The sequence below is a fragment of the Phalacrocorax carbo genome, chromosome 3 (assembly GCF_963921805.1).
Source record: "Phalacrocorax carbo chromosome 3, bPhaCar2.1, whole genome shotgun sequence".
Classification (NCBI taxonomy): domain Eukaryota; kingdom Metazoa; phylum Chordata; class Aves; order Suliformes; family Phalacrocoracidae; genus Phalacrocorax; species Phalacrocorax carbo.
Genome location: NC_087515.1, coordinates 3,886,007 through 3,903,879, shown reverse-complemented (window position 1 = coordinate 3,903,879; position 17,873 = coordinate 3,886,007). Strand labels below are relative to the sequence as shown.

Sequence of the window (17,873 nt, the reverse complement as noted above, 5' to 3'; positions counted from 1 at the left end):
CACAGCAGGTTGGGAGAAGAACTACAATGGGCAGAGATATTCAGTTGCTGACTATCTTATGTTCTGGTCTTGTTATATACAAGCTATATGTACTTTTCTCCTTAGTAATTATCTGCAGATCACCTTTAAAGTAATCCATTTTATTCAACTATAAATTAAATTTTATCTTTAATGTAAATTTAAAAAGACAAAAGTGACTAGTTACCTTACTAAACAGAGATTGCTTAATTATTTGATTAATAGGTAAGAAACATGTCTATATTAAAAATACACTAAACAGGAAATTAGCTTCATTCTCAGAACTGTAAATCTCTGGTGAGAGATGAATTGATATAGCATCTAGCCGTTCTATAAAATGATATGTACTATGCAGTGAGTTTTTTGTAAATTTAAGTAGCACAGTTACATCAGATGGCAACTAATGAGCATATTGATCAACAGTTTGCATTAAACATTTCCATCATTTAAAAATCATTTAGCATACATAAAACACATCTTACTGAAAACCACTGTTTACTTAACTGTTGAGTCTGGTAGACTCAAAGAACTATGGAAACTGGCTTAAAAAATACAAAGCAAGCCTAGAAACTATTTATACTGAACTTATCCTGACATAGCAGTACTGGCTGTAGGAGCTACCAAATACACATACGATAGTGCACGGTTCTGTAACAAACGTGTAAAACAGAGTGCATTTTAAAGAACACAATCAGACAGAAAACTGACTGTAAAACTATTTCTGAATGCAATTACCTGTAGGCTTGTCCCAGACTTTTATATGCATCTATGAAGTCTGCTTTCTGCTTCAGAGCTTCTTTGAACGATTCAATGGCTTCCTACAGAAAGACACCAACAGAAAAATTCGTCACTTACTGAGCTCATTTAATTTTAGCATCCTCGGGAGTTACTAGTCATGGATTTACAGTTATTCATCAAAACCTTTGGAAGGAACAAACAAGGCATAAATTTACTACAAAAAATATAGAGTAATAATCATCATATAACAAATGAAATATTGCAACATTCACAGAATCCCAGGCTGGAAGGGACCTCAGGGACCATCTATTCCCAGAAAGGTTGGACGAGCCCAGCCTAGACAAGCTGGCCCAGCACCCTGTCCAGACAACTCTTGAAGGTGCCCAACGTGGCCGAGTCAACCCCTTCCCTGGGGAGATTATTCCAATGGTTGACTGACCTCACTGTGAAAAACGTCCCTCTCGTGTCCAATCGGAATCTCCCCAAGAGCAACTTGTGTCCATCCCCCCTTGTCCTCTCCATGGGACTCCGTGCAAAAAGGGAGTCTCCATCTGCTCTGTAGCTGCCCCTTAAGTACTGGTACATGGGGATGAGATCCCCTCTGAGCCTCCTTTTCTTAAGGCTGAACAAACCCAGCTCTCCCACCCTATCCTTGTATGGCAGCTTCCCAGTCCTTGGATAACCTTGGTGGCCCTTCTCTGGACCCCTTCCAGCCTGTCCACACCCTTTTTGTACAGCAGGGACCAGAACTGCACACAGCACTCCAGGTGTGGCCTGACAAGCGCTGAGTAGAGTGGGATAATGACTTCTTTATCTCTGCTGGCAATGCCCTTTTTGATGCAACCCAGCACCCTGTTGGCCTTCTTGGCTGCAGCAGCCACTGTTGGCTCATGTTGAGCTTCCTGCCCACCAGGACCCCCAGGTCCTTTTCCACAGAGCTGCTCTCCAGCCAGGTGGATCCCAGTCTGTGCTGCACTCCCGGATTGTCTTCCCAGGTGCAAGACCTTACACTCATCCTTGTTGAACTTCATAAAGTTCATGTTAGCCCACTCTTCCAGCCTATCCAGATCTCCCTGCAGAGCAGCTCTCCCTGCTGGAGTGTCTACTTCCCCACTCAATTTGGTGTCATCCACAAACTTCATCAGGCTATACTTGATCCCATTATCCAGATCACTTAAAGATATTGAATAACATTGGGCCCAATATCGATCCCTGGGGGACTCCACTAGTGACAGGTTTCAGTTAGAAAAAGAGCTATTTACCACCACCCTTTGGGTGCGGCCTGTCAGCCAATTCCCCACCCACTGCACAGACCACTTGTCTGGGCTCTTTACAATAATGACAGATTTAGCTGGAATTCCATTTAATGGAAAGAGATTTTGAATATAACCACACAGATATTAGCAGAGGTACCAAATATAAACAACTTTCAAAGCACTCCATAAACACATCAGTCATTGATTTACCAAGATCCTGCAAGACCAGCAGTATTTCCATGTCAGCAATGGCACCTTTTCATTTTGCGTGCACTCTTTCGCCTTAAAGGGTCTTCCTTATGTGAGAGAAAACACTTATGCCAACACCTATGATATTTCTGCTATTTTCTACTTCAAATAGGGGGTATTCTTATACATGAACTGTTATTTAACATAGCTTTACCTTCAGAAGTCCTCTGTGAAAAAAGGTTAAGCCTTTATAAAGCATAGCTATCGGCTGATTTCTGTTCAGTTCCAATGAGTGCTGAAAGTCTTCATGGGCTGTTGCATAATCCTGTGATAAAGTAGATTTCAGATGACAGAGGAAACACCATACAAGTAAAGAGGAATGCACACTTCTATTTTCATAGAAGTAACCTACACCACTTTTTTTAATATATGAAGACAGCCTCAGGGCTAAGCAGCAACTTTTACAGCAAGGGCTAGTAAAGTAGGTGGAAAAATAGCTGGAAACAAACAGTGAAATCAGAAGAATAAAGTGGGAAATCGGCCATTTAATATTTACACAATCTTTGAAGTTAAGTTACCTGTTTTACATTAACATGTAAGAACACAGAGACTGCATAGCAAAATAGGATGTTAGCATTTTTGTAGGGTTTTGTTTTGATTGATTGTTGTGTGGTGTGGGGTTTTTTGGGTTTAAGTATGCAGGACAGTTACTGCCTTAGCCAAAACTGTTTTCCTTTTTGACTGGCATTTAGCAATACTACTTAAATGCAGCCTTAGGTTATAAATCAAGTCAAAGTCTTGATCCTACTCCTCAAACACACAAAACAATCTGGGATGTACTTGCAAGGTACTTGCCCTCTGATTCTCTGCATTAAATAGATACACAGATTAAATACTTGAAGAATACCTCTGAACTGTCACGAAGTCAACTACAGGAAAATGAGGGCTTTTGTTGCCATTTTGTTTGTTAATTTAAATAGGAAAGAAGCTCTTGAAAAAAAAGTAACAACTGGCATAAACAACAAGAAGATAATCAACAACATCCACACAACCGAAACCAATCAATCCCCCAAATCCACTAACCTCGGATATGAAGTAAAGGGTACCCCTGTGCCGGTAGAGCCGTGCTGATGGCTGTAGCTGAATAGCTTTGGTGAGATCAGATAATGCTTCACTGATTCGTCCTAGTGGGGACAATATCTACGAGTATAGAACAAAAACATAGCTTAGAACAAACAGGCTGAATAAATTTGTTTTAGAAATATGAAGAGTATTCTTTTTCACGTTCAGATCTAACAGATTAACGGTATTTGCTAGAACAGGCTGGAAAGTTCTACTAAAAATTTCAGTACTTATTGCTTTTAAACCCCTATCAAAGGGAAAGTCTGAAAGTATTTTTCTCCAGAAAAGTATCAGTGTACATGAACATCACCAAAACATTTGCAGAAAGCTAGTATTCCAAATAAAAACAAGTCAGCCAAAGGAAAACACTCTACTTCAAGTTATTTCAACACAATCAACTGGAAATGTAACCAAAGTATTCTCATAAACCTTTTTATATTGACAAAATATTCCCAATGAAAAAAATGGTTTATTTTACAATTATTTGAATGCTGTTCACATTTTTAGATCACGATTATCAACAAATGTATTAACAAATCATTAAAAACATGAAAACTGTGAATTACAATCTGATATTATGGCAGTTATTATATAGTACACTGACTTTAATATCTATGCTTTTGATTTGCCTACAAAGCTGCTTCCTGAAACCCATTTTCTGTAATTTAATTGGCAAAACAAAACATGATTTTCAAAGTGAAAAGTATCTGTGCATCTGAATGACATTTAACTTACATGCACGAATATAAGACCAAAACATTTGATTAAAACCTCATTTTTTACAAGTTTGGCATTTTACCAACTAGTCCTAACAATCAATTTACTAAGGTGACACTAAGTGCAAACTGTAAGGTTCAAGTGGTATTTTGAGTCATTATATTAAAAAAAAAAACAACCAAACCAACTATCTTGCTATCTAGTATGTCAAAACCTAAAGACTTAAACATAATATATGCTAGTCTATTGGCTATAGTAACTCCATATAGCATATGTTTCATTTTAAAAATAAACATTCCACAGATTACAGTGCTTGAGAGCAAATATATATATTTTAAAAGAAAGGAGGGATTTTCACAGAAAAACACAGATAAGAGCTCTAGTCATTAAATCAGTGAATAAATACTTGAGGACAACATATAATTGCAACTTCTCCAAAAATCTGAAAAGAGGCAAAAAAATGCTCACTTCTGCTCGCTGTTCAAATACTTCGGGGTGATCTGGTTCTAGACTAATCACCCTACTGAGCTCAAACAGAGCAAGTTCAGCATTTTTCATATCCTGAAAAAGAGAAAAATAAACATGGTAAACAACTGTGCATGGAGTAATATACTCCGAAGGACAACTAGATTGGCGAAGTTTCTGAAACCGTATCGGGTTATATTACAAGCCCTTCACACCTTTGCTAATTATATTAAGATTCAGTATTCTACAAATAGCTGAACACACTCCTACCTGCTATCAATAAGAAAAATAAACTTTGCTCATACCCATTATCTTCGTGCCATACCTCTGATTATTAATACAACTCTGTGAATAAACATTAGATTTACAGCTCCATAGGCACCTTTCTTGGCAGTGAAGCTGGCTCAAGCTCTCACGTGAACTCCAACACAAACGCATACTCTCACCTCCACTGGTTTCATCATTCCTGTCTGTAACTTAATCCAAGCAGTTCTGGTGAATGGGTTGATGCCACCAGCATCTGGCCTATATAAATTTTTATATTTTAAATTGTAGGATGGAAGCAGCTACTTAATTGGAAAAAAAAAATCCAAACTGGTTATGCAGCAAGTTCTATGTTAGACTTCATTGATCTTTTTCTTCTTTTTCAAGGCAAAGAAATCTTGCATGTGCTTATCATCATCTTTGTGCCTTGAATGTGTCACTTACAGAAACTTTTATGAAGTGAAGCTGTCTCAACATCTAGCCAAACTTGGAAAACAAACTCATGCTGGTGTTAAAAACATGCAAATATGGGGGACTTCAAGCTCCCATCAGCACCACTAAAGCATTCAATATTCTGCACAAAGGAAATTTTCAAGGAGTTACTCAACTATTCTTTCTCCCAGAATTCCAGCAACCATTCAATCATGACTCAACAGGCCACAAACTCAAACTACGAGGACTCTAGCCTACTTTTAAACTTATTTTTACTCAGGAAATTATTTGAGCAGTCATCTGTAACTGTAAGTAATTTAACTTTGAATTTTTTTTAACAAATTCAAGGTAGTATACGTTATCAAGAGGCATAGGCAATCAAGAGGTAATATAAAGCCTACTGGATTGCAAGAGTTGATGTTTCCATGTTGCAATAAACTGTGTGATTTCCAAATACAGATTAGCTGGGGAGACAAATTCAGTGGGACTTGATAAATCTGCCTCCCAGAGGCAAGATGCTGCCTGTTATCTTATTAGATAATTCTTTCAAGCCGCTAAGGCTCCCAGCCTTACTCTCCACCACTCACAGTTGTGCCTATATTCTCCTCTGGCACCCTTGCTCCATGCTGCTTTTACTTCCACAGGCTCACAAAGCAAATGTACACATGGCTTGAGCAGTATGATCCGCTAGATCCCTCTGTTACAGAGAATCTACCAAGGGATGGACACATCATTATAAGAGAGCACAAAGACTTTGTAATATCCCTTTGGGATATACCTAGCAAGTTCTCATCAGTCTAGCTCCTCCTGTTACAGGCCTTCTTATATTTTGGTTTCAAATAATTCAGTCAGATGTTAATTTAAATAATGATCTACTCACATGTAGTCCTTTTTTTCCATATGCTATCCCCCGTCCGTAAATTGCACTAACCAGCTCTGGTTCTTCCTGTTAAGATTAAAAAGGAATACAATCCATAGTTGTGGGGTTTGGTTTATTTTTGGTTTGGGTTTTTTTTGTTGGGTGGTTTGTTTGTTTGTTTTAAAAAGAGGTATATTTCTTCAATATGTATTTAATTCTTGCTGATCTTAAGTAGTAAGTAATGAACAATCACAGTTGCCAGGCAAAGAAACTGTATAACAGCCCATACTTTCACAGGCTCCCAACTTCCAATTCAATTTACTGGAATTGTTCTGGAGTGTTTGTCCGGAAAATGGGCTAAACAGAGTGCAGTTATCGTGTCAGAGACCACCTATCAGAAGCTATGTACACATTAGTATAGTCTGTTCTCCAAATTTCATTACTTGTAACCTTATTGGTAATTATATGACTTCTTTTGTCTAATGTCACTGAAGTGATAATAAACAAATAAAATTCAGCCATTCAAAGCTTGTTTGTTTGTAATTTAAATTTAAGAATTAAAATAGTTCTGCAAAATCCAAACAAATCTTCCTTGGGTTAGATTTAAGTGTCTGGCTTTCCAACTCAGGCACTTAGGTTAAGTTCTCTTCTTAATAAAGAAAAGGCAGGAAACATTATGTAAGTCTAATGGGTTTTGAAGCAGAATTTCTCAGCAGGGTAAAAAAAAAAAATCATTCATCACATTAAAACCAAATCAAAGACAGATCACTAAACTCCTAAAACAAACAAACAAAAAAAAAAGCCACAAAAAACCATTCTGGTCCTCTGATAAATTCCCTGGAATAATTCCATTAAATTGCCGCACTTTCACTCGATTTAAGTACGAGTCATATGACATGTGAGTGTAAAAAAAAAAATAAAATACATGCTAGTATTTGCAGTATTACTTTCAGCTTGCATTTGTCTACTACAACCAGTTTGGATCAAAAAGCAGGTCCATGTTTCTGGTAGTCCCAGGTTCCAGCCATAAAAATGCAGTCTTCTGAAATCAGCTTAGGTGCAGCTTTTAAACTGTTGGGTTGGTTTTGTTTTAAAGCGGCTACCTTCTACTCCATAGAAGAATATTCCAAATTTTTTACCTTGGTCAGAAAAAAATAAATGTTGAAGTTCTACTTATACATTAAACTCATCATATGCATACCACTGAAGAAGGATAAACCCAGGATACAAAATCATTTACCATCATGAAAGCGACGCGGTACTTGCCACTAGCAATAAGGGATCTCTGTCAGGTTTTTTTCTGATGTCACTGGCAATACACTAACTGTCACTCCAAAAAATCCACATTAAAATATCTCAGCCTACACATTAAGAGGGCAATTAAAGCAACCTGAATTCTGCACAGGTCAGGTTTCTGAAGATGCTTTTTTTTTTTTTTGTCAAAGTGTCATAAAAAGTTTATTCCTGCAGATGAGAAAAATATCAAATAACCAAGACATTGAACCATCAGATTTAAGAGTATGCTTATGTCTGGATGGAAAAAAATGAACAAATAATAGAATAATTACTCTCATTTTAAAATCCTTAACTGAATCTTTGTTTTAGTAAAAGCCATATGTTGTAATGGATTATTTCATAAAGTGACTTTTTAGGGGTCGAAACAGAAAACTTACCTGCAGCATTGTTGAAAAATGTCGTATGGCTTCATCATACAAGCCGTTGCCAATCAACACATAAGCAATCGCTGAGAAAAAATTACAAATGTAAAAAAAAATTCAGATGTTTTTTACTGTTTTAATATATTAAATAAAACAAAATTGTAAAATGTAAGTTCCTGCGCTGCACTGACGATTTAAGTAGTCAAACGATTTCTGAACTGCCACTGAAATGACTTCGCTCAACCGTTACCTAGCATTCATTAAATATTGAATTCATACCGCACTCATCAGAATTGGTTTTGAGTATTGTGGTTTGTTTAGGGATTTTTCTCTCCATTTTACAAGTTGTTCAGGAAAGGGTCTGTGTTTGCTTCTGAAGTACTGAGGACCATGATCCCATTTAGTAGCCCTAGATGCTCTCTCAATCATAAGCAAGCCTGGCTAATACTAACTTTTTTTTTTTTTTTATAATTCCATTACAGAGCATCTGACCACACTCATTGGTACACATTTTGCTAAACTTCCCTTGCTCACAATAAGTTCTTCCTTCATCTGAATATCTAGAAAAACCTCAACTATAGTGATTCCGTTATTTATAAAAATGAGATTGAAGAACTGCACAGTCTTTACCCATGTTAAAGCTATGAGAAACTTGGAAGTTCTTGCATAGCCCCCTGCTTTGGAATACAAGCCAAGTGTTTGAAAAAGAAACAGGCCACTGTTTTAGAAACATGTTCCTGTACTCTCCACAAGATATAAAAATACAGTGAAGTCACAAGACTGGAAAGCTGTGGTTGTGCTTGCAAGACCGAAGTTCAGTTCAGACAGCTGAATATCTTAAGATTGTTTCATTTTGCGTGATTTAATATCTCACAGTTCTTAACTCTGGACTAAGGTCTCTCTATACCTCCCACAAAAACCAAGTATGTTGCAGGCCACAGCTATGAAAGTTAAAGTACAACTTTTCCCCAGGCAGTTTGCACAAACAGCTGACAGTGGAACTAAGAGCAGGAATTCACCTCTCCCCATACACCTAATGAGTTTTAGCAGTCACCCAAACAGAATGGAAGAGGTGCCTTAATTATTTACTCAAACATGAGACGAGAAAAGTAAGCCAGTTAGAACAAAGATATTTTTAATTGGACACAGACACTTATCTTTCATGCAGGCAGAGCCACATTGTTTTGGCAGTGTTGCTAAGCACTGTTCATTCAAGGAGGAAAAAAGTTAAATGAAAGAGAAATAAGAAATTTATTTAATCCAGAGTTTGCCTCATTCTTAGAGCATTTCTTTTATGCAGAAGAAAATATTTGTGTGCAATATAAGCTTTCCCTTCAATACTTAAAACACTTCACTTGGTACAGATACATAGCATTGCCAAAGAAGGAAAGAAAACTGGCAGTGAAGGACAGGTTGAAGGGCTCTTGAGTTTTTGTCATTTCATTCCCCTACAAGACTACACAGTTCTTAATATCATCTTTATGGTTCCAATCCCAGAACACAGAACAGCTGGCACATAAAATAAAATCAACTCAACCATGATAGCATTAAGGAAAAAAGTGGAGGAAGCAAGATAATGAAGACTCATTGTCTTGTTGATAATGAGCTTATTTTGTTTATCCAAGACTCTTGGCAAACGCAGGAGGTTGTAGACTATGTCTGTAAAACAACTGACTGGCAGCTAGTAGCTGACACAGTATCAGCTTAGATGTTATCTTTAAAAAATTTCATTTAAAATTTTATCTCTTTGATTAATCTTTTCACCTTTAATTAAATACTACAAAAATAAAAATAATTACTTTATTATGAAAAATCTAAGGGTTAACAATGGTCCATTAGCCTAAGTATTTGGGTACCAACACCGCTTCAGAATGGCCCATAGATTTCACACTACTTTTCCTCAGAACAGTTAAAAGTTACACACACAAACAAAAAGGACCCAGGCTCCTCACGCCACGACATGCTTGAGTGCGTAAGTAGGTGCTAGCCTACAGGCCAAACATGAGGATAAGGACCTTCTGGCACAGTCTTCCAAGTCTACAGAGCAGATACTAAAAGCGTAAAATATTTTCTGCTGGATGGAAGTTTGGTATTACCTGCAGGATTCTATGAACACGGTTAGATATGCTAGGAATATGAAAAGAGATTAAAAGCCCCAAATTTTCCTGGATAAATCCCTGAAGGCAGAAATTATGTCAAGAAAATACTGAATTGTTGTGATTTCATTAGACAACTTATGAGTAAAGACTCCCTTTGCTCTTACATAAATGACAGTCTGCTGCCTTCCCTGATATACATCCTCAACAATCTCTCTGCTGCCTCACACTACCTCTGCTTCCTATAGAGTATACCAGTTTGGAGAAGCAGTGCAATTCCTTCCTCCAGTCCTTTGAGAAAAGTATTTCCTGTTGCCTTATTTGAAATGCCTCCATTTTCTGAGTATGCTTTGCAAAAACATCAGGTAGCAGCCTGTATAAGGACATAATTCAGAAAGCCTTCCTGCTGCCTGTAAGAGTTGATGAACAGGAAGTAGCTGAAACTGTTTAACAGGATTTAATCAAAATGCATTTTGAACACCTGCTTAAGGAGACATGGTGAAGAATTCTAGTGAGCAAAGCAGAAAAGATTTTTAGGAAGAGAGATACTTATTTTCTTTGTATGATCAGAGAACACTCACTGTATTTCCAGGCTTATTAGGATCACTTTAAAATTAATGCATCACTAAGGAATCATCAGTTTAGTTTCAAAACATAAAGTGCTAATAATTAGCACGTAATTCACCTGCACAAACCTTATATAAGGCATCTTACCCAATTCTTCATTTGTGTTGTCATTATCAGTAGCAAATGGAAATCGTTTTTGCTCTGCAAGCAACTTCGCTTGACTCTGTAAAACATCATGTTTTTTAAGTGTTCAGCAAACAACAGTATTTAATAGAAAAGCTGTGTCTTAAATCCTTAAGAGAACGCCTCAAATCAAAAAGTTAAGACTAATGTGATTGCTTTAAGATAACTGAAAACAAATTCATTCCTAGTCTCACAGGGAGAAAAACGGCTCTTCAGTCAGGGCTGCTGTTATCCTCTCTAACATAACACTAACCAAATGTTCCAGAGGAAAGGAAATTGTCAGCGTTTTACCAGTGGCTGATGTTTCTGTATTGCATCTACTTAACAGGAAGTTTTGGAAGTCTTTCTAAGACATATGCGACTTCATAGGAAAGCTTATACTCTTTACCCCATTCATCATTCCTTTGTCTCCTGCAAAGGGAAGGGTATTACATCAGAGTAAAACACTGAAAATGAAACACTGAAAAGAATATTGCTCCAGCAATAAAGACAAGTTTAACTTAATAGTGCCATATTAAGTCCTTTTGACAATAACTTCCTGTCAGTTACAGACTTTGTTCAGCCAATTCTAGCGTCATCTACGACTTTTGTTCCCCAAATAATGCGCCTACAGAAACCAATACTACCAGAGACAGGCCCTCAGAAATACAGAAACACTCTGCTCATTTTCACAAGTATTTTCCATAGACAGCTGTAACCCTACCAGAGCAGTTTGTTTCACAAAAATACAAAATACACATTTAATAGGCCTTCCAAACTGTTTTAAGAAGCAAGAAGGGGAAAAAATAACCTCTCACTGCTCAGTTCTCTTCTTTTGTTTCAGTTTAACAGCATGTATCTTTAACTTTGGAGAAGACAGTTAAACACCTTAAACTTTAGAGGACATGTTTCACTCATCATTTCCTCTACTGAGAAGACTGCACTTCGTCCTCCTCCCTTCTGCTTTTTTTAGCTTGTTCAATCAAAAGTAGCCTCATTACTTGTGTCCAGGACACAGACATTTCAATGCTGCATCAAAGGACATAAGTAACTGGCCAAATCCCGTTGCACTGTTTCTGCCCTGTCCATCTAATAACCTTAGGAATGAAAACAAAGTTTGGTCTGCTCTACAAACTCAAGTATTTTGGAGGGTATGAACGATTAGGATAGGATTTTACAAACCTTGTTTTTACTGAAATTAGAGATCATGTATGAACTCTACATTACACTATAACATTCTGAGAATTATTACTCCACCTACTGCTGCACCTACAGTAACAGAATGGAAAAGTTCTTTTCCGCATAGAAAAAAGTCATTAAAAAACAGCACAAGAATGAGCAAGGTTCAACAGGTGTACCAATTAGAAAGCTAAATCTACATTGCAGACCAGGTATTTATTTACAAATCACACACCTCCAAACAGAACCATTTGATATCATCAACGGCCTTCAGGTAACTTCCAGAAAACCTCCTTCAGAAAGTTGTGTTCAATATCTCTGCAGAACATTATTCTTCTATAATTGTCTTAATACTAGAAAAAAATAATTTTTACTAAAGTACAACCTCTTCCTTGGTGGATTTACAAAAAAGGACTACACTTCTTTGTCTGTGGATAAACGATAAGATACAGCAAGATTCTACAGTGGTTACTGGAAAATAAGCTACAACCAAAAAAATCTAGCATTACATTAATATCCTATGACTTAAAGCTGCACGTGACACTCAGCAAGAGAAGTACTACACAGCTTCTCCTGCCCTCATCTACCTCATCTGTTTTGTTATCATAGAATAATAGGATAATCTCTGGGGAAGAAGGAGATTCATATTTCTTCAGCAAATTCTGAATCCAGTTGTAGGTTAGACAACCTGCACCTCTACAGGCAAAAATTGCAAGTCATTCTGCCTTCAAGAAATGAGAGAAAAATTTTCATCACAGCACTAGCTCCTGATAGGTTGAATTGTTGTTCTCTTCAAAATTTTTTTTTTTTTTTGAAACAGGAAAATTTCTAACAAACTAACATACATTTCACTGCCTTAGAAAGAATTGCTGGTACCACTGGACTAGGCTAGCCACGAGATCTGACCAATATCTGATGAAATAATGTCTAAAGAGAATATTCAAGTTAAATAATTGGCTTGGTAGATTTGCAGTAGAGTAGCTTTATTTCCAAATGCCACCTTTGGAGAAGCTGCTTTGAATGAGAATATTGTTTTCACGTTCCCCCATAGCCAATAATTTCTACACTAATTTGCCAGGGCTTCTTTGTATATTCACATGGGAATTATTTGAAGATTTTCACTATCTGTGACTCTACTGGACTGAAGAAGAAACATCAAACCTGTGTTCTGATGTAGACTGAAGATTGTATTTGTCCAGTATCAATAGGTTAACAGTAGTGTTACAAGAAAACCCAAATTCCAAAATAATCCTCTCGAAGTCTGTCCTGGTTTCAGTGGGGTAGCATTAATTTCCTTCCTAGTAGCTGGTACAGTGCTGTGTTTCGGATTTAGGATGAGAATAATGTTGGTAACGCAGGGATGTTTTAGTTGTTGCTGAGCAGTGCTTACACCAAGTCAAGGACTTTTCTGCTTCTCACGCCGCCCTGCCAGCGAGGGGGCAGGGGGGGTACAACAAGCCGGGCTGGGGCGCAGCCGGGACAGCCGTCCCACACTGGCCAAAGGGATATTCCACACCGTATGACATCATGCTGAGCAAAAAACTGAGGAGGTTGGCTGGGGCGGGGCCACTCCTTGGGATCTGGCTGGGCATTGGTCAGCAGGTGGTGAGCAACTGCACTGTGCATCACTTGTTTTGTATATTCTTCTATCGTTAGTATTAATTTTGCTTCCTTTCCTGACTTACTAAACTGTCTTTATCTCAGCCCATGAGTTTTACCTTTTTTCCAATTCTCTCTCCCATCCCACTGCAGGGGGAGCGAGTGAACGGCCGTGTGATGTTTAGCCGCCTGCCAGGTTAAACCACGACAAAGTCTCTACTAAGAGGTACTCTTCTTTTGTTAGAATATCCTCCACACACCATGCCTGTATTACATTTAGTGAAATATGGTCTGAAGCCACGAACTGTATCATCTGTGCACAGTCTTATTTCTGTAGCAATTGCAAGTTATCACTCCTACTCATACAGCATTTTGTAGTAAACCTCCTCAGGTACTTAACCTGGGTAAAAACTAACACACCTTTCCCTTTTTCAGCCAGAGCCCCTACACCCCTAAAAATAAAAAAGTAATTGGTAGACTATGTAGGTGAAGGTTAGCCTTCAATGGAAACATCAGCTTCAATTAGTTGAAACTGCTGACAGCCCTAAGACACTCACAATGAAGTACTACTAAATCACACTTTCACGAGCAACTTGAGTTCATTCACACTAAGCCTTTTGGGAACCTATGCCTACTGATTAATAAATTCTATTTGGAGTTATTTGCCTGAACTCCATTCTAACTGGTTAGGCAGCTAAAGTGATCTACCACTTCAACAACCTATTAAAAATTGTTTTGCCCATTATATTCTTGATAGCATACCAGAATTTTTTCTGTGTTGAGAGAAAGCACAGATTCACAAGATGAAGACCCTCCTATGTCACAATCCGACTCATGGAAGTGCAAAAATGATGAATCTGGGAGGAAAGAGAGAAAACACCTTTAAGAATTCAAAGAGTTACATATATGTTCTATTATCACATCTCACATTTCCTCATGTTCTTTCTGAACAGCTTCTCCACTGGCCATTCCACAGGGCAGAACTTTCATGAAGTGCCTCCTGCACGCAGCATTACATCCACACAGCCGGGGAAGCAACAGTTGACATGACTGCTTTTACATAATTAGTTTTATCACTACTTCTGCTTATGCTTTTGGCTAAAAATACGTGAAAAAAATTAAAATGGAGGTGCTAAAACAAGAAAAGGGGGTTGGGGTATAAAAAGGGAGGAAGCTGGAGCAAGCTGAAAGCAAAAAAGAAAAGTTTGGGGTAGGCATGTCCCCATTTGGCATTATGATTCCCTTCTCTGGCGCAAGAAATTAAAGACAAAATTATCATTCCAATCCTAGAGAGGAAAATGAATGGAATGGACCATACAGAGGTAAAGAAAGAGCTGCTGCTGGAAGTGCACGAAACAAAGGTATAAACACAGTAAAAAGCAGACAGAACAGTAAACTGCAATTGACTGAACATATACAAAGGTCCTCACAGGTATATTACTAAGTAGGGCATTACAAAAAGAAGATGATCAATTCAAATCTACGAAAAGTCAAACACAGCTTGTTGCCATAGCAGAGAAAAAGTTTAACAAAGGAAACAAACAACTAAACAACAAGGAACAAAACCCCCTAGACTGATATACCATAGAAGTCACTACTTCACTTATATGGTGCTTTAACCCAACAGAATTGTTAGCTTTTAAATCTTCAGATCTTAAAGCTTCTATTACCTTGAAATATTTCAAGGGTAAACAAGAAAAAGCAAATGAACAGTATTACCTCTTTGATTTCACGTCACAAATACCAAATTTTATCATCTCCCCTAATGTTTGTAAATATAAGCTTGATGCTAAGTTTGAAAGGCTGGGAGCAGTGTGTGTTTCTAATTCACTTTACAGGCATTGCGTTTCTTGTACTTTGATTACACAGGGGTTGCAGTTAGTCAACTCCCTATTTCTCACAAGTACAGTGCTAAAAGAGAAAAAGAAATAGTCATCTTATAAAGAGAATTCAATATAGCATCTAAAATCATTTCTTGTAAATAGAAACTTGGAACTAAGTTGAGCCATAAATGATAACTGGTGGGAGCAGTTTTACAACAGAAACAAGAGCGATGAAAAGCAGAAGGTCAAAGTTTAAAGTCAGAAAGTCCTGTAAGAACAGTGGCTCAACACCCAGAGTTTCCAGAAAAAGCATTGCCAGTAACAGGTTTCAACACTGCCTGTCGTTCATGTTGGCCAAACCCTCCTCTGCTATAGCAGCATTATTAACATATTATTTGTTCTGTGTTGGTGCTCACAAATCAGTGATAGTTAAGAGCCATCACTGTGATCTCACTGAGCAATTTTTACTCCACAAACCAAAACAAAGAAGTGCGGGCATGGCCTACCTCCAGAATAATTTTCTGCATAACAGCAAGAATTTATTGAAGAAATTTTTTAATAAAGTGGCAAGGAATAAGAACAGCCTGTTACAAGCTATAGGGGAAAAGACCCTTCAAATCTTGCAACTCTTTGGGCAACCAACTGCTTTACTCATAGGGAAGAACGGATCTGCCCTTGTCTGCAAGTTAGATACAATCAAATCTGTGCCACACTGCCTCATTAACAACTTTATGAAAAAGCAGAAACACCAACCAAATTACCCTGGACCTTGTAGTAGGCTAAAAGAGAAGCTATTTGAGATAAAAAGATTCTCAGCTTCTGGGGAAGTTGTACTAAAAAAAAGACTGAGAGCTTAAGGGAAATTTTCAACTGGCAATTTATTTAGCCACAGGATTTAAATAGCAAGGAGTGAAATGGTATACAGGTATTTCAGGGTAAGTATGCTGTTCCGTAACTAAGGGCTACCTTATTATCACTGTATGCAAAGTACCTGATGATTTAAGCAGAATTCCTTTTATCAGTCCTGGTCTTTTAAAAACAACATCCATCATTAAATCATCACATAATCTTCCAGACACAGCTCTGAAGGAGTATCCCGAATCAATCGTTCATGTGTTAGTAACAGAAGAGATGCAATCAAATGCTTTGCCATTCATTAACTTGTTATGGTGTACCAATTTTATCTCAGCACTGGGTGAAAGCCTTTTTGGTTTTATGCTTAAGTTGAATGATTTAGAGCAATGGTCACCTGAGATAAATACTGAATTAGATAGTGAAAGTTATGTACTATGGTTCCCAGCCACTGTAACCACCCTCCCCCCAGCCCACCCCGGGAGAAAAAAAAAAAACCAAAAACCAGATGATGTAAAATACCTACTTAACACAGATGATATAAACAAAACAAAGAATTTTAAGCTGTGATGACAAGAGCACACATACAGAGGGGAAAAAAAATGCACATGTAGAAAACTCATTACAAGGTATTTCCAGGAAGTTTGTAATTTTGAATAGATTACTGTAGCTGTATATTGTCCTTAGCGACCACAGCAATTGCTGATATGAGCACAGACTTTATGAAATAAGGGGAGAAAAAACTAAAGCCCTGCAGACAGCTAAGCAGTCATGACACACCCCTGGTTACTCTCACATAAATAACAGAGTGTCTATATTACGTTGAACTGCTAAAACCTTTTTCTTCATCTGTATTACACAAACATTGTGATTCAGACTGGCATTTCTGTACAGCAAATTCACACTGGGCTCGTGATCAAAGATCCTGATATATTGCTTCAGGCACATGATCCTGATACAACAGATATTTAAGCACGTAAAAATAGTTTTAACTGCGCCTGTATCACAACCTGTCGGTTAACCTGAAAAAGACCAGATCTGCTACCTGAACTCGGCGCTCCAGTTCACCAGCAAAACATATACCCCTGTGGCTGAAAATGAATCGGGCCCCATTCGACTCGGTAATAGGAGCACAAGGGGCTGGCGTGTCCGCGCACTGCGGAGCGCAGGGATAAAACAGCACGCAGAGCCCTGCAGCTCGGCTTGGCAGGCTGGCGAGGGGGGCGAAGGAGCCCCCCGGGCGGTAGGGCAGGCCCTGCGGCTTGCCCCTTCAGGCGGAGGGAGCTCCCCCGCCCCTCAGCGCCGCAGCCTCGGCCCCGCACGGCGGGGCGGCACAGCGCTACGCGGGGACGCGGCGCCTCACACACAGGATGCCTCGGTATGAGTCAGCTGAACAACAGCGAGGCGCACAGCCCTCCCGTCCCCCCGGCGCCTCCGTGCGAGGCGAGGCCAGGCCGCCGCCCCCAAGACCCCAGCCACCGCCCTCAGCCTCAGGGCTTCGCAGGGCCGGCCGGGCCCCGCCGTGCTAACGGCCTCCCCCGCCCCGGCACCGGGGCTGGCGGCGGCGACCACGACAGCGCCCCGCCGACTCACCGCACTCGGCCGAGTACTGCTCTCCCCACTCCCCCGTCGAGGCGCAGCCCCCCGCCGGGCCCCGCCGCTGCCGGTGCAACTCCTGCTTTAGGAGGGACAAGGCCGGGTACTGCTCGGTCAAGGCCAGCGCCGCCCGGGCCAGGGCGAGCACGGCCAGCGGCACCCACAGCCCCCTCACGGCCCCGCGGCCGCCGGCAGGTGCCATCTTTCCAGGGCGCATGCGCGCCGCTCCCCCCGGGCCGGGGCGCAGAAGGCGGCCCCGCCGCCCCGCCCAGGGGGCGGGC

At 39.4% G+C, this 17,873-nt stretch overlaps 1 protein-coding gene across 2 annotated transcripts in view; it reads right to left on the bottom strand.

Moving 5' to 3' along the window:
• The window catches only part of TTC13 (tetratricopeptide repeat domain 13), a 40,135-nt gene extending 22,307 nt beyond the window's left edge, over positions 1 to 17,828 (bottom strand). For both annotated transcript variants that reach the window (XM_064445659.1, XM_064445660.1), the window contains exons 1-9: positions 17,590 to 17,828; positions 14,084 to 14,178; positions 10,529 to 10,604; positions 7,734 to 7,804; positions 6,082 to 6,147; positions 4,509 to 4,601; positions 3,285 to 3,401; positions 2,416 to 2,526; positions 754 to 836 (exon numbers count right to left, since the gene is read on the bottom strand). In XM_064445659.1, coding sequence (XP_064301729.1) covers positions 754 to 836; positions 2,416 to 2,526; positions 3,285 to 3,401; positions 4,509 to 4,601; positions 6,082 to 6,147; positions 7,734 to 7,804; positions 10,529 to 10,604; positions 14,084 to 14,178; positions 17,590 to 17,809 — 932 coding nt within the window. In that variant the 5' untranslated portion in view covers positions 17,810 to 17,828. The remainder of the gene's footprint in view (positions 1 to 753; positions 837 to 2,415; positions 2,527 to 3,284; positions 3,402 to 4,508; positions 4,602 to 6,081; positions 6,148 to 7,733; positions 7,805 to 10,528; positions 10,605 to 14,083; positions 14,179 to 17,589) is intronic.
• Between the last annotated feature and the right edge of the window lie 45 nt (positions 17,829 to 17,873).